General features: G+C 31.6%; 2 protein-coding genes and 1 pseudogene across 2 annotated transcripts; all 3 read left to right on the top strand.

Annotated features, from left to right (window-relative positions):
- Positions 1–1702: 1702 nt before the first annotated feature.
- Positions 1703–5993, top strand: LOC116126581 (proteasome subunit alpha type-2-A-like). The gene is made up of 11 exons (XM_031412255.1): positions 1703–1831; positions 1915–1991; positions 2074–2138; positions 2226–2272; positions 2979–3054; positions 3290–3357; positions 3670–3739; positions 4340–4425; positions 4951–5013; positions 5691–5756; positions 5895–5993. The coding sequence occupies exons 1-11, from the start codon at positions 1791–1793 to the stop codon at positions 5941–5943; spliced, it is 708 nt and encodes a 235-aa protein (XP_031268115.1). The 5' UTR covers positions 1703–1790; the 3' UTR covers positions 5944–5993.
- An 832-nt stretch (positions 5994–6825) lies between these two features.
- LOC116126555 lies at positions 6826–9914 on the top strand (annotated as a pseudogene).
- A 2751-nt stretch (positions 9915–12665) lies between these two features.
- On the top strand, positions 12666–17090 carry LOC116126573 (proteasome subunit alpha type-2-A-like). The gene is made up of 11 exons (XM_031412251.1): positions 12666–12794; positions 12878–12954; positions 13037–13101; positions 13189–13235; positions 13942–14017; positions 14254–14321; positions 14634–14703; positions 15304–15389; positions 15916–15978; positions 16651–16716; positions 16855–17090. The coding sequence occupies exons 1-11, from the start codon at positions 12754–12756 to the stop codon at positions 16901–16903; spliced, it is 708 nt and encodes a 235-aa protein (XP_031268111.1). The 5' UTR covers positions 12666–12753; the 3' UTR covers positions 16904–17090.
- The last annotated feature ends 333 nt before the right edge of the window (positions 17091–17423 follow it).

The raw sequence follows: 17423 nt of genomic DNA, 5'->3' as shown, positions 1-17423 counted from the left end.
CAATAATACTTTAAAAATACTACTCAAAATAACTCAACAAAACACACCATTGGTTGTGTTTGGGGCATTATTTCTGCCATATCTTATCCCTATCCTACCCAAAATACATATTTGTTTCTCTGTTATGAAAATTTAATTCTATTTTATTCAACTATCTTTAAAACCCATAGATTTGTTAATTTAACTAAACACCCCAAATAATAAAAATTTATAAATTATCAAAAACACCCTCATCCACCCACATATCCCCAATAGCAAGCCACCGATTGCTAGCATTTAATGGATGGGTCTGGGTGTTTTTGTTAATTTTAAAACTTTTATTATAGGGGGTGTTTAACTAAATTGACAAATATAAGAGATTAAAAATAATCTTACCAAACACATTTTCAAATTCAAATCTTACCTCGTAATAATAACTCAATTTAACTTTTCAAAAATACTATTCAAAATAATAAAACAAACACACTATATGAGCTTATGATTCGATTTCTAGTTATTCAGGTTAATATTATTGAAATACTTGGGGTTAAATTAAACTAACATCGATAACTTCTCATGTGAGCGAAGTATTTACATGAAGCATTGAACATGTATGAGCTCCTTCTAATGGAAGTATAAAATTTGATGATGATTTGATTTATTCCACACGTATATGGACACTTATGTTATATATATATATATATATGTTCGAGTCAATTTACATATACTTTGACTAACCATTATAAGTAATTAGCACAACATCTCACCTTCATGATCATCTATTTAAATATACATTCCTACGTGATTAATGAAAGTTAAGTATTATTAATATAATTACATCGAAAAAAAATTATCTTAATTCAGTCAGTATTTAGAATAAAAAACACATAATCAATTGTTTTGGTTATCACATGATTGAGTATATTTTTGACATCATTACTTTTAGAGTTTTAGTTATCATAATAGTATTGTCAATCTATTTTGGTGCCATAATTATTGGTTAAATTGATTGAACTTTAATCTTTTTATATGTAAAAATATTTATTGAATGCACATACTATTAATGTGGTATACTAATCTTTCTAAAGATTCTCTTTATTGAAATGATGCTATTGAAAAAATTGGGACATACTACTTATAAAATATAAGAAAAATGATATTCTCACAAAGACCCATACAAAGAGAGCTACAAAGTGACATCATCAAGAAGAAAAAGACAAAGAAAAAACGGAAAAAGAGAGAGAGAAAAAAAAATCATGAAAATCAAGGGTGAGGATTGTCTTTGTATAACCCCTTCATATGTGTCTTTGTAAAACTAACATTGCTCATAATATAAACCATGCTAACTAGATCAAAAGTCGTGATCCTCAAACCAATCTTAAAAGCAAAATGATATTTAAAATTTATCCCCTTTTGTGAAACAAATATATAATATGTTATTCTTGATGAAGATTTTCCCGATATGTTGACTTGATAATATTGAAATAAATTTGAAGATGGGCTATATGACACCGATGTGTTATATGATTTAAATATAATTTTTATTTTTGAGTAAAGAAATTATGAAAATGTGATTGGTTTATATAAGTTAAATTTCAAAAACGGTTTTTTCAGAATTATTTTCGGGCCGGGGCAAACTCGTGATGGGGCTTATGGGCAGAAGATCCGAGCCAAACCCAGCCCAATAAAAGCTTCTTCCCAAACAAGAAAGTTAAAGAGCTCTTCTTTAAACTCATTGTTTTCTCTTAAATTTTCCCGAGAAAATCAATCTTTCTCTCAATTGATTCTTTGTGTTGAAGCTCTAGCTCACTATGGGCGATAGTCAATACTCATTTTCTCTCACTACTTTCAGGTTTAAACCTCACTCACCAACTCTCACATTTCATGTAGTTCAATTGATTTATTAACTAATTGATTTGTTTGTCAAACATACAGTCCTTCAGGAAAGCTAGTTCAGATCGAACACGCGTTGACTGCCGTTGGTTCTGGTCAAACATCTCTAGGAATCAAAGGTATTAAATTGATTTAAATTTATGATATTATAAAAGTTCTTTTCTTCTTTCTTTCGTTTGAGTTTTTGATTTAATATTGCAGCCGCTAATGGCGTTGTTATTGCCACCGAAAAGAAACTGCCTTCGATTTTGGTTGATGAAACTTCTGTAAGTAAAAATATAGCTTGTGTGTTGTATTGAATATGTGAGTAGTCATTTAGTGGGTAACAATTAGTTGATTTTCATTTGTTTCAGGTTCAGAAAATTCAGTCTTTGACCCCAAACATTGGAGTTGTTTACAGGTTTGCTTTTACTTTCTTTGCTGTTGAGAGTTTATGTTAGTCCTTTGTTTTATGGTTTAAGTGATATGTACAAGTAATAGTTAGAATGCTGATAATACTTCTGTTTTTGTCGTATTTATCTCATTATTTTGCTAATAACTCTATGAGTTGTGATAATTTGATGTTGGCTGCTCATTCATATGCATGTTTTATATGAGTACTGTTACCGAGTATGATTCCAACTTGAAATACTAGTTGATAATACTGTCAGTTTCAGAAAGTGGGTTCAACTCAAAGTGTGCCATCAATGTAATTAAACCTTAGGTCTTTTCTTTTGGTGTGTGTGATAGTGTAACCAACAGATCTTGAATGCTTTTACTTCTTGAAAGATAAAACAAGCTATTCCTTTTCTGTTACTTGAAACAGTTACAATTTTATGGTGTGCCTACCTAGACAACATATTAGGCATTTCAATGTCACTTGTTGGTTATCACAGTACATTGGCATGGGTATGGGACTTGCTTTAAACAATGCTTAAAGTGGGACATTCATATGGTTGTATATATACATATTTTACAGTTTTGGTTCCTACACAAGCATATGTCTTAACTCATTTGCCTTACCTTGTAATATAGTTGCTTTGCCAGTAATATATTGTCTGTTTCCTGTATCCATTCTTTTCACTAACACTATAGTATAAACTCTAATTGGTAATTTTCTGCTGCAGTGGGATGGGTCCTGATTTCCGGGTTTTGGTCCGAAAAAGTAGAAAGCAAGCAGAACAGTATCATAGATTATATAAGGTCAATCTCTTATTCATATTTTTTCACCCTTTTGCTTTCTTTTGCACAATCCTATTACCACATGAATTTGTAATATGAATTTTGTTTTTTATTTTTTGCATTAAGTTATGATCATGCTTGCATAATTCGGGAATTTCTTTGATTCAGCGGAGATAAAATTTTATGGCTATTATGTAGAACCCTTTTGATCCCTATACAATTACTCAAATGCATGACTTTTTTTTTTTATTTGTAGGAACCAATCCCTGTCACACAACTTGTGAGGGAAACTGCAACTGTTATGCAGGAGTTCACTCAATCCGGGTAATCTGCATATCAGTTAGTAAAAACTTTAAATGTGTTTCACTCTTTTTTTGAGTTATAATGAATGTGAGATGCATAAGTTAAAGGATTACAATGCTAGGTAATTTTTGGGATTTAATGTGAAACCAATGTTCATAGAGTAGCATAACTTTTATGCACCGGTGTTTTTATGTTTAATTAATATTAATATTGACTTTCTTTTTTTCTTCTTATTTTTTTTGAAAGAATTAACGAGGGAGAACTATTGATAAGAAACCATTTTATTTCGTATATACAAAGTTCAATATCTTATTTCTATCCTATTTCTGGTAGAGGAGTGAGACCTTTTGGAGTGTCTTTGCTGGTTGCTGGGTTTGATGACAAGGGTCCGCAACTATACCAGGTATCTCTTTCTTTAATTTGTATTATATGAAGTTATTAATGTTTTCTGTTGCTATCTTGAGTAACTAGAATATTTTATGTGATATGCCAACAAGTTTACAGGTGTATGCCCTGGAAATTGTATGCTGGCGTGTATGACATTAATTGTTTTATAAGAATATTATGTTTTAATTGTTCTTGGCATCCATTTTGATCTATTTCTGCTTGTATCTAGAATGGTTTGGGTGCTCTGGTGTTTTCTAGCATAAAAATATTCTTTCTACCTGATTTTCAAAAAATAATTTGATACTTTACATATTGGCATTCTTTCAATTATCGGTAACATTCACACTGCAGAAATTGTTATAATGCTTCTCTCAATGATAGCTGATTTGAAGTGCTTGTGATTATATTGGGAGTATTAGGTAACAAGGTCTGTTAGTATTCATAATTGAGTGGAACTTATCTGTTTGTTTTTCTTTCTATAGCTTTATTAACATTGCAACATATAAAATTCTGAGCAAGGCCCTACTTGTCATTTTGACGAATCTTTTGACATTTATATGATTGGCACAATTTTTAACCATGCAAAAGTTAATTATTGTTTTTTAAATTTTGGTAGGTGGACCCATCTGGTTCCTACTTCTCATGGAAGGCTTCAGCAATGGGGAAGAATGTCTCAAATGCAAAAACATTTCTTGAGAAGAGGTATTTGCACTGGCATCTGGTTGCCACTGAAGTTCTGTACTAATTAAGTCATAACTCTTCCTCATTTGCATTTGTTATTTTCTGATAAAATAGAAATTTCTGTGATCTTGTTTTAATGTCACTAAGGGGATAACTTACTTGGTTAGATTTCTTTCAATGAAGGAAAAGGTCTCGGATCAAATTTTTGTCAAACCTGTAATGCCTTAGACTGGTGGCCCAATAGAATTGTGATTTGACTTAGTTTAGTTTGATTAGAATTGTCACTCTAGTTATTTAATTTCTTCAAATTGATATAGAATTTTTTCTGGAGTTCCTAAAATATACTAGTTTTATTTGTGCTTTTAACTTGTAAAGGCTGGTAGTTGTGTTACCTTAATTTGATATATTGATGCATTGTTTAGTGTGTATTGAATATTTGCAGTGACATTTCATCTATTTACATTTTGCTTCCCAGTTTCCCTTCTTTTTGAGTAGCTTTGTTTTTGCCTTAACTGTGTGCATTAACTATGTTAATGTTTCCTTTAGATACACTGATGATATGGAGCTTGACGATGCTGTGCATACTGCCATTCTGACACTGAAGGAGGGGTACATGACTAAACCTTTTTGTCCACCTTTTTTTTTTTTTTTTTTTAGTTATTATTATTCTTAGATATTCTTGGCCATAAAGAATCCATATGTGTGGAACAACTTGGGAATATCTTTTTTATGGTGGCGAATACTTCATTGTAAGTAGAATTGTGTATTTGTAGTTTATAAAGACAAAGACAAATTAACCCCAAAACCAGATGTTTATACAAGAAACATGAAGTTGCAGTCCACCGCTCAAGAATACAGAATAAAAAATGAGATCACTAATGTAGGACAACCTAGTTTGTTTTGTTTTCGTGTTCTGTTAGGATTTAATTTATCATCTGTTTGGACTAATTCGGTATTTTTATTTACTATATAATTTTTTTTGACCATTATAAATAGATAGTTTATTATTGTTTATAGACTAGAATATGAATTGATTGATAATATTGGGTTTCTTCCTAAGTTTCTTTTGCTTCTCCTATTCTTCTTACTCTGAGGTTCCCATCAATCACTATACACTTAAACAGCTACAGATCACACTATATATCTACTTCCCCACTTCTAGATGTTCAAATGAATATGAAGGTCTAGAGACCCAAAATCTAATTTCATAGGACCAGCTGTAATTCCTTCAAGTTTACTTCAGTTTATCTAGTTGCCCAATAACATTTTTTTTAATATTTGTGCAGATTTGAAGGACAAATTTCCAGTAAAAACATTGAGATTGGAATTATTGGTGCAGACAAAAAATTCCGGTAAGTTTGGTTTTGTCTAGTTATTTTTAATACTAACCTAACTGATATCGCAATTTCGGAATTTCAAGTATAGGTGTTTAATGATTCCCAGCTTCCGATGTTTGTGTATGGTAAAATAAATTTCTTTCGTCTTTGCAGGGTACTAACCCCAGGTGAAATTGACGATTATTTGGCTGAAGTGGAATAGCTTGCTCTTTACCCCTCACAATTTGGAATGAATCAACTGTCTTTTTTCAGGACTTCTAAACAGAATCTAGTTACATGTGAATGCTCAAACCTTGAGAATAGTTGATTTGTCCTATTTTAAATCATCTAATCACCCTCATCCGTTTCTTTTATTAGTGCCAAAACATGGAATACTAATTTCGCCATTTATTGTTCATTTCTAATGTTTTTACTTAAGCCAACAGCTTTAGATGATATAGTTAAAGGTCGTATTGCCTCAGACAAGCACAGTATAAGAATAAGCTAGCACAACTCATTTATAATTCAATTAAATCTAATTGAAAGGATCGGAGACACAAGTCTAGTCATAAACTTGAGTTTAGTAAGGACGGTTATCTATAAGAATATTTCATTAATAATGTTAACCAGTGTTTTATTTTATAAGTTTATGCATAATTTTGTCGCTAAAAATTACTAATCTGTTGTTTAAAGGAAAGATTTAATCATAAAATTACAAAAAGAATTAAATTTGTAATCACATAAAAAAATATTTATTTGGAAAATACTAATCTGTTTAAAGGAAAAAAAATCATCCCATTTGGAGAAAAAAAATCCCATTGATCCAACGGTTAGCAAGGAATCGGTACCAAAGTACTACCCATCCAAGCAAAGTTTCTAACTGTCAGTGTTAGATATTTTTGAGTTCGTTATCTTCATTTTTCAACTGAACCTTCTTTTCTTGGACATTAAACATTTCCCACTAACTTCTATTCCTTCATGTAAATCTCTAATCCTTTCTCTTACTTCATCTTCTTCTTCTTGCTTTATCTTCGTTTTCTACTTCTCTTTTGGTTCATTATTGTTTCTGTTATCTCTTTTAAAAGTTTACATGTTCTTTGTGTTTATGGCGTTTTTACTTTGTTCTAGGAAATGGGATTTGGTTTCAATGACATTATAAATTAAGCCCTTGTCATCAAGTGTAGGAATGGCTTTTTGTTTGTTCTTTATCACTTGAACATCAATGCTCCAGAGGTTACTAAAAAAAAGGTTTTATTTTCTTAAACATTTCACAGCATTTTAAGATTTAGGAATTCTTTTCACTGCAGAAGCTTAATGTTTAACTTCTTCTTTGTTTCACGCTCTATTTTCTGGTTACTTTTTGGCATTGCTTCATAGCTTGTTCTGTTTTTGGATTTTCGATTCCATGTGATAGCTTCTTGTATTAGAGCCAGCCTCACTTCATATGGTGACAACTACGATTATGACACATTAGGGAACTAAGCAATGCTGATGCAACTTTATATTAATTGTAAATTTGTGATTGAGCTTTTTCAGGTCGATTGTTGGAAACTCACTGAATCGTATATTGATAGAACCGAGGAGCTGCAAGAGTGATTTCAGATGCAGAGCATAAGCCATTTTCTCTCACTACTTTCAGGTTTAAACCTCACTCACCAACTCTCACATTTCAGTGAGTCAATGATTTATTAACTAATTGATTTGTTTGTCAAACAACAGTCCTTCAGGAAAGCTGTTCAGATCGAACACGCGTTGACGCCGTGGTTCTGGTCAAAAATCTCTAGGAATCAAAGGTATTAAATTGATTTAAATTTATGATATTATAAAAGTTCTTTTCTTCTTTCTTTCGTTTGAGTTTTTGATTTAATAGCAGCCGCTAATGGCGTTGTTATTGCCACGAAAAGAAACTGCTTCGATTTTGGTTGATGAAACTTCGTAAGTAAATATACGTTGTGTGTTGTATGAATATGTGAGTAGTCATTGTGGGTAACAATTAGTTGATTTTCATTTGTTATAGGTTCAGAAAATCAGTCTTTGACCCCAAACATTGGAGTTGTTTACAGGTTTGCTTTTACTTTCTTTGCTGTTGAGAGTTTATGTTAGTCCTTTGTTTTATGGTTTAAGTGATAGTGCAAGTAATAGTTAGAATGCTGATAATACTTCTGTTTTTGTCGTATTTATCTCATTATTTTGCTAATAACTCTATGAGTTGTGATAATTGATGTTGGCGACTCATTCATATGCATGTTTTATATGAGTACTGTACCGAGTATGATTCCAACTTGAAATACTAGTTGATAATACTGTCAGTTTCAGAAAGTGGGTTCAACTCAAGTGTGCCATCAATGAATTAAACCTTAGGTCTTTTCTTTTGGGGTGTGTGATAGTGTAACCAACAGATCTTGGATGCTTTACTTCTTGAAAGATAAAACAAGCTATTCCTTTTCTGTTACTGAAACAGTTATAATTTATGGTGTGCCTACTAGAAAACATATTAGGCATTTCAATGTCACTTGTTGGTTATCACAGTACATTGGCATGGGTATGGGACTTGCTTTAAACAATGCTTAAAGGGGGACATTATGGTTGTATATATACATATTTTACAGTTTGGTTCTACACAAGCATATGTCTTAACTCATTTGCCTACCTGTAATATAGTTGCTTTGCCAGTAATATTGTCTGTCCTGTATCCATTCTTTCACTAACTCTATAGTATAACTCTAATTGGTAATTTTCTGCTGCAGTGGGATGGGGCTGATTTCGGGTTTGGTCCGAAAAAGTAGAAAGCAAGCAGAACAGTATCATAGATTATATAAGGTCAATCTCTATTCATATTTTTTCACCCTTTTGCTTTCTTTTGCACAATCTATTACCAATGAATTTGTAATAGAATTTTGTTTTTTTATTTTTGCATTAAGTTATGATCATGCTTGCATAATTCGGGAATTTCTTTGATTCAGCGGAGATAAAATTTTATGGTATTATGTAGAACCTTTTGACCTATACAAATACTCAAATGCTGACTTTTTTTTTTATTTGTAGGAACCAATCCCTGTCACACAACTTGTGAGGGAAACTGCAACTGTTATGCAGAGTTCACTCAATCCGGGTAATCTACATATCAGTTAGTAAAACTTTAAATGTGTTTACTCTTTTTTGATGAGTATAATGAAAGTGAGATGATAAGTTAAAGGATTATAATGCTAGGTAATTTTTGGGATTTAATGTGAACAATGTTCATAGAGTAGCATAACTTTTATGCACCGGTGTTTTTGTTTAATTAATATTAATATTGACTTTCTTTTTTTCTTCTTATTTTTTTTGAAAGAATTAACGAGGGAGAACTATTGATAAGAAACCATTTTATTTCGTATATACAAATTTCAATATCTTATTTCTATCTATTTTGGTAGAGGAGTGAGACCTTTTGGAGTGTCTTTGCTGGTTGCTGGGTTTGATGACAAGGGTCGCAACTATACCAGGTATGTCTTTCTTTAATTTGTATATATGAAGTATAAGTGTTGCTGTTGCCATCTGTGGTGACTAGAATATTTTATGTGATATGCCAACAAGTTTACAGGTGTATGCCCTGGAAATTGTATGCTGGCGTGTATGACATTAATTGTTTTATAAGAATATTATGTTTTAATTGTTCTTGGCGTCCATCTTGATCTATTTCTGCTTGGATCGGCATGGTTGGGTGCTCTGGTGTTTTCTAGCATACAAATATTCTTTCTACCTGATTTTCAAAAAATAATTGATACTTTACTATTGGCATTCTTTCAATTATCAGTAACATGCACACTGCAGAAATCGTAATGCTTCTCTCAATGATAGCGATTTGAAGTGCTTGGATTATATTGGGAGTATTAGGTACAAGGTCTGTTAGTATTCATAATTGGAGTAACTTATCTGTTTGTTTTTCTTTCCATAGCTTTATTAACATCACAACATATAAAATTCTGAGCAAGGCCCTATGTCATTTTGACGAATCTTTTGACATTTATATGATTGGCACAATTTCTACTATGTAAAAGTCATTATTGTTTTTTAAATTTTGGTAGGTGGACCCACGGTTCCTACTTCTCATGGAAGGCTTCAGCAATGGGGAAGAATGTCTCAAATGCAAAAACATTTCTTGAGAAGAGGTATTTGCACTGGCATCTGGTTGCCACTGAAGTTCTGTACTAATTAAGTCATAAACTCTTCTCATTTGCATTTGTTATTTTCTGATAAATAGAAATTTCTGTGATTTGTTTAATGTCACTAAGGGGATAACTTACTGGTTAGATTTCTTTCAATGAAGGAAAGGTCTCGGATCAAATTTTTGTCAAACCTGAATGCCTTAGACTGGTGGCCCAATAGAATTGTGATTTGATAGTTTAGTTTGATTAGAATGTTCACTCTAGTATTTTAATTTCTTCAAATTGATATAGAATTTTTTCTGGAGTTCCTAAAAATATCTAGTTTTATTTGTGCTTTTAACTTGTAAAGGCTGGTAGTTGTGTTACCTTAATTTGATATATGATGCATTGTTTAGTGTGATTGAATATTGCAAGTGAAGTACCGGTGGTTCGACAGAAGAGTAAGCCGAACGGAGACACAAAAACGAAGTACTTCTCTCTTACGTTTCTCTAGCGCTCAGATTCAACAACTAAAATCTCGGTAACAATAAATAATATATAGTTGCAAAGAACAATGAGACTGTAATGAGAGATTCACCGTCATGGACCAGTCACAGCGCGCGTTAGAGGATCGATGAAGGTTCGAAGGCAGGGAAGAAAGAGGGAGTGACAGTAGAAATGGCCACGTGTTGCAAATGAAGCAGAGATAGTGGAGTCACGACTCAGAAGGAGAGGTGGAGACAGATGTCATGAGAAGGAGAAGTTGGTGAAAAAGGCATGTAAAGAATTTATCGAGGGGTGAGCAACGACGTTTTCGGATTCTGGGGGAGTAATATTAGAATAAATAATGGGCCGAATGGGCCCAGTGTTGTACAGTTTGGGACTTTGAGCGTGGTTTAGACTTATTTGGTCAACGTGTTTTGTCTAAAAGATTCAGTATTTTTGTCTTTATAAGAGGTCAAATCACATAGAGGAAATTGATTGTTTAACACTTTCACATATTTCATTACCTTTTTTTTTTATTATTTGATTAATTGTAATAATTTATATTTAATTAGTTTGTAAATTAATATTTATGAAACCAAAGGTCCAAAATATCTTGGAGAATTTCATTCCTAATATTGATTGCAACATCTTGTAAGTTTTAGGGTAGTTTATCCACAAGAGCATTGATATTATTGGCTGTGCTTGGGGCATTATTTATACCATATCTTATCCATATCCTACCCAAAATATAAATATTTGTTTTCATTCTATTTTATTCAACTATTTTAAACCTCTTAGGTTTGTTAATTTAACTAAACACCCCAATAATAAAAATTTATAAATTAACAAAAACACCCTTATCCACCCACATATTCTTGATAGCCGGCTACCGGCATTTAATGGATGGGTGGAGGTGTTTTTGTTAATTTTAAAACTTTTATTGTAGGGGGTGTTTAACTAAATTAACAAATATAGGGGATTAAAAGAATCTTACCAAACACATTTTTAAATTCAAATTTTATCTTGTAATAATAACTCAATTTAACATTTTCAAAAATATTATTCAAAATAATAAAACAAACACACTGTATGAGCTTATGATTCGATTTCTACTTATTCAAGTTAATATTATTGAAAAACTAGGGGTTAAATTAAACTAACATAGATACCTTCTCATGTGAGCGAAGTATTTACATGAAGCTTTGAACATGTATGAGCTCCTTCTAATGGAAGTGTAAAATTTGATGATGATTTGATTCATTCCACACATATATTGGACATTTATGTTATATATATATATTTGTTGAACCAAAGTATCCGAGTCAATTTACGTATACTTTGACTAACCTTTGTAAGTAACTAGTACAACATCCCACTTTCATAATCATCTACTTAAATATATATTCCTACGTGATTAATGAAAGTTGAAGTATTATTAATATGATTACGTTGAAAATAATTATCTTAATTCAGTTAGTACTTAGAATCAGAAACACATAATCAATTATTTCGGTTATCACATGATTGAGTATATTTTTGACATCATTACTTTTAGAGTTTTAGTTATCATAATAGTATTGCCAATCTATTTTGGTGCCATAACTTTAGGTTAAATTGATTCAACTTTAATCTTTTTATATGTAAAAATATTTATTGAATACGCGTACTATTAATGCGGTATACTAATCTTACTAAAGATTCTCTTTATTGACATGATGCTATTGAAAAAATTGGGACATACTACTTATAAAATATAAGAAAAATGATATTCTCACAAAGACCCATACAAAGAGAGCTACAAAGTGACATCATCAAGAAGAAAAAGACAAAGAAAAAACGGAAAAAGAGAGAGAGAAAAAAAAATCATGAAAATCAAGGGTGAGGATTGTCTTTGTATAACCCCTTCATATGTGTCTTTGTAAAACTAACATTGCTCATAATATAAACCATGCTAACTAGATCAAAAGTCGTGATCCTCAAACCAATCTTAAAAGCAAAATGATATTTAAAATTTATCCCCTTTTGTGAAACAAATATATAATATGTTATTCTTGATGAAGATTTTCCCGATATGTTGACTTGATAATATTGAAATAAATTTGAAGATGGGCTATATGACACCGATGTGTTATATGATTTAAATATAATTTTTATTTTTGAGTAAAGAAATTATGAAAATGTGATTGGTTTATATAAGTTAAATTTCAAAAACGGTTTTTTCAGAATTATTTTCGGGCCGGGGCAAACTCGTGATGGGGCTTATGGGCAGAAGATCCGAGCCAAACCCAGCCCAATAAAAGCTTCTTCCCAAACAAGAAAGTTAAAGAGCTCTTCTTTAAACTCATTGTTTTCTCTTAAATTTTCCCGAGAAAATCAATCTTTCTCTCAATTGATTCTTTGTGTTGAAGCTCTAGCTCACTATGGGCGATAGTCAATACTCATTTTCTCTCACTACTTTCAGGTTTAAACCTCACTCACCAACTCTCACATTTCATGTAGTTCAATTGATTTATTAACTAATTGATTTGTTTGTCAAACATACAGTCCTTCAGGAAAGCTAGTTCAGATCGAACACGCGTTGACTGCCGTTGGTTCTGGTCAAACATCTCTAGGAATCAAAGGTATTAAATTGATTTAAATTTATGATATTATAAAAGTTCTTTTCTTCTTTCTTTCGTTTGAGTTTTTGATTTAATATTGCAGCCGCTAATGGCGTTGTTATTGCCACCGAAAAGAAACTGCCTTCGATTTTGGTTGATGAAACTTCTGTAAGTAAAAATATAGCTTGTGTGTTGTATTGAATATGTGAGTAGTCATTTAGTGGGTAACAATTAGTTGATTTTCATTTGTTTCAGGTTCAGAAAATTCAGTCTTTGACCCCAAACATTGGAGTTGTTTACAGGTTTGCTTTTACTTTCTTTGCTGTTGAGAGTTTATGTTAGTCCTTTGTTTTATGGTTTAAGTGATATGTACAAGTAATAGTTAGAATGCTGATAATACTTCTGTTTTTGTCGTATTTATCTCATTATTTTGCTAATAACTCTATGAGTTGTGATAATTTGATGTTGGCTGCTCATTCATATGCATGTTTTATATGAGTACTGTTACCGAGTATGATTCCAACTTGAAATACTAGTTGATAATACTGTCAGTTTCAGAAAGTGGGTTCAACTCAAAGTGTGCCATCAATGTAATTAAACCTTAGGTCTTTTCTTTTGGTGTGTGTGATAGTGTAACCAACAGATCTTGAATGCTTTTACTTCTTGAAAGATAAAACAAGCTATTCCTTTTCTGTTACTTGAAACAGTTATAATTTTATGGTGTGCCTACCTAGAAAACATATTAGGCATTTCAATGTCACTTGTTGGTTATCACAGTACATTGGCATGGGTATGGGACTTGCTTTAAACAATGCTTAAAGTGGGACATTCATATGGTTGTATATATACATATTTTACAGTTTTGGTTCATACACAAGCATATGTCTTAACTCATTTGCCTTACCTTGTAATATAGTTGCTTTGCCAGTAATATATTGTCTGTTTCCTGTATCCATTCTTTTCACTAACACTATAGTATAAACTCTAATTGGTATTTTTCTGCTGCAGTGGGATGGGTCCTGATTTCCGGGTTTTGGTCCGAAAAAGTAGAAAGCAAGCAGAACAGTATCATAGATTATATAAGGTCAATCTCTTATTCATATTTTTTCACCCTTTTGCTTTCTTTTGCACAATCCTATTACCACATGAATTTGTAATATGAATTTTTGTTTTTTATTTTTTGCATTAAGTTATGATCATGCTTGCATAATTTGGGAATTTCTTTGATTCAGCAGAGAGAAAATTTTATGGCTATTATGTAGAACCCTTTTGATGCCTATACAATTACTCAAATGCATGACTTTTTTTTTTTATTTGTAGGAACCAATCCCTGTCACACAACTTGTGAGGGAAACTGCAACTGTTATGCAGGAGTTCACTCAATCCGGGTAATCTGCATATCAGTTAGTAAAAACTTTAAATGTGTTTCACTCTTTTTTTGAGTTATAATGAATGTGAGATGCATAAGTTAAAGGATTACAATGCTAGGTAATTTTTGGGATTTAATGTGAAACCAATGTTCATAGAGTAGCATAACTTTTATGCACCGGTGTTTTTATGTTTAATTAATATTAATATTGACTTTCTTTTTTTCTTCTTATTTTTTTTGAAAGAATTAACGAGGGAGAACTATTGATAAGAAACCATTTTATTTCGTATATACAAAGTTCAATATCTTATTTCTATCCTATTTCTGGTAGAGGAGTGAGACCTTTTGGAGTGTCTTTGCTGGTTGCTGGGTTTGATGACAAGGGTCCGCAACTATACCAGGTATCTCTTTCTTTAATTTGTATTATATGAAGTTATTAATGTTTTCTGTTGCTATCTTGAGTAACTAGAATATTTTATGTGATATGCCAACAAGTTTACAGGTGTATGCCCTGGAAATTGTATGCTGGCGTGTATGACATTAATTGTTTTATAAGAATATTATGTTTTAATTGTTCTTGGCATCCATTTTGATCTATTTCTGCTTGTATCTAGAATGGTTTGGGTGCTCTGGTGTTTTCTAGCATAAAAATATTCTTTCTACCTGATTTTCAAAAAATAATTTGATACTTTACATATTGGCATTCTTTCAATTATCGGTAACATTCACACTGCAGAAATTGTTATAATGCTTCTCTCAATGATAGCTGATTTGAAGTGCTTGTGATTATATTGGGAGTATTAGGTAACAAGGTCTGTTAGTATTCATAATTGAGTGGAACTTATCTGTTTGTTTTTCTTTCTATAGCTTTATTAACATTGCAACATATAAAATTCTGAGCAAGGCCCTACTTGTCATTTTGACGAATCTTTTGACATTTATATGATTGGCACAATTTTTAACCATGCAAAAGTTAATTATTGTTTTTTAAATTTTGGTAGGTGGACCCATCTGGTTCCTACTTCTCATGGAAGGCTTCAGCAATGGGGAAGAATGTCTCAAATGCAAAAACATTTCTTGAGAAGAGGTATTTGCACTGGCATCTGGTTGCCACTGAAGTTCTGTACTAATTAAGTCATAACTCTTCCTCATTTGCATTTGTTATTTTCTGATTAAATAGAAATTTCTGTGATTTTGTTTTAATGTCACTAAGGGGATAACTTACTCGGTTAGATTTCTTTTAATGAAGGAAAAGGTCTAGGATCAAATTTTTGTCAAACCTGTAACGCCTTAGACTGGTGGCCCAATAGAATTGTGATTTGACTTAGTTTAGTTTGATTAGAATTGTCACTCTAGTTATTTAATTTCTTCAAATTGGTACAGAATTTTTTCTGGAGTTCCTAAATTATACTAGTTTTATTTGTGCTTTTAACTTGTAAAGGCTGGTAGTTGTGTTACCTTAATTTGATATATTGATGCATTGTTTAGTTTGTATTGAATATTTGCAGTGACATTTCATCTATTTACATTTTACTTCCCAGTTTCCCTTCTTTTTGAGTAACTTTGTTTTTTGCCTTAACTGTGTGCATTAACTATGTTAATGTTTCCTTTAGATACACTGATGATATGGAGCTTGACGATGCTGTGCATACTGCCATTCTGACACTGAAGGAGGGGTACATGACTAAACCTTTTTGTCCACCTTTTTTTTTTTTTTAGTTATTATTTTTCTTAGATATTCTTGGCCATAAAGAATCCATATGTGTGGAACAACTTGGGAATATCTTTTTTATGGTGGCGAATACTTCATTGTAAGTAGAATTGTGTATTTGTAGTTTATAAAGACAAAGACAAATTAACCCCAAAACCAGATGTTTATACAAGAAACATGAAGTTGCAGTCCACCGCTCAAGAATACAGAATAAAAAATGAGATCACTAATGTAGGACAACCTAGTTTGTTTTGTTTTCGTGTTCTGTTAGGATTTAATTTATCATCTGTTTGGACTAATTCGGTATTTTTATTTACTATATAATTTTTTTTGACCATTATAAATAGATAGTTTATTATTGTTTATAGACTAGAATATGAATTGATTGATAATATTGGGTTTCTTCCTAAGTTTCTTTTGCTTCTCCTATTCTTCTTACTCTGAGGTTCCCATCAATCACTATACACTTAAACAGCTACAGATCACACTATATATCTACTTCCCCACTTCTAGATGTTCAAATGAATATGAAGGTCTAGAGACCCAAAATCTAATTTCATAGGACCAGCTGTAATTCCTTCAAGTTTACTTCAGTTTATCTAGTTGCCCAATAACATTTTTTTTAATATTTGTGCAGATTTGAAGGACAAATTTCTAGTAAAAACATTGAGATTGGAATTATTGGTGCAGACAAAAAATTCCGGTAAGTTTGGTTTTGTCTAGTTATTTTTAATACTAACCTAACTGATATCGCAATTTCGGAATTTCAAGTATAGGTGTTTAATGATTCCCAGCTTCCGATGTTTGTGTATGGTAAAATAAATTTCTTTTGTCTTTGCAGGGTACTAACCCCAGGTGAAATTGACGATTATTTGGCTGAAGTGGAATAGCTTGCTCTTTACCCCTCACAATTTGGAATGAATCAACTGTCTTTTTTCAGGACTTCTAAACAGAATCTAGTTACATGTGAATGCTCAAACCTTGAGAATAGTTGATTTGTCCTATGTTAAATCATCTAATCACCCTCATCTGTTTCTTTTATTAGTGCCAAAACATGGATACTAATTTCGCCATTTATCGTTCATTTCTAATGTTTTTACTTCGGCCAACAGCTTTAGATGATATAGTTGCCTCCATTGTTTTAAAACCTGACCGGAGGGTAACCTGTTTTGCTGCTTGGGTCATGGGTTTAATGATGTCAGCGTATTTTTAAAAAATTATATATTAATCCCTTAAATTTTAATATATTACAAAAAATTCCCTAAAAAAGTTTAAAATAATCCTTAAAATTTTTATTTATTTAAAAATGCCCCAAAAAATTATTAATTATTCTCTAAACTTTTGACATATCTTCAAATCACCCTTATAAAATTATATTAACCCTTATAATTATGAAATATTATAAAAACC

This window comes from Pistacia vera, unplaced genomic scaffold (genome assembly GCF_008641045.1).
Source record: "Pistacia vera cultivar Batoury unplaced genomic scaffold, PisVer_v2 Contig180, whole genome shotgun sequence".
NCBI lineage: Eukaryota > Viridiplantae > Streptophyta > Magnoliopsida > Sapindales > Anacardiaceae > Pistacia > Pistacia vera.
This window is presented reverse-complemented; position numbering and strand designations above follow the sequence as displayed.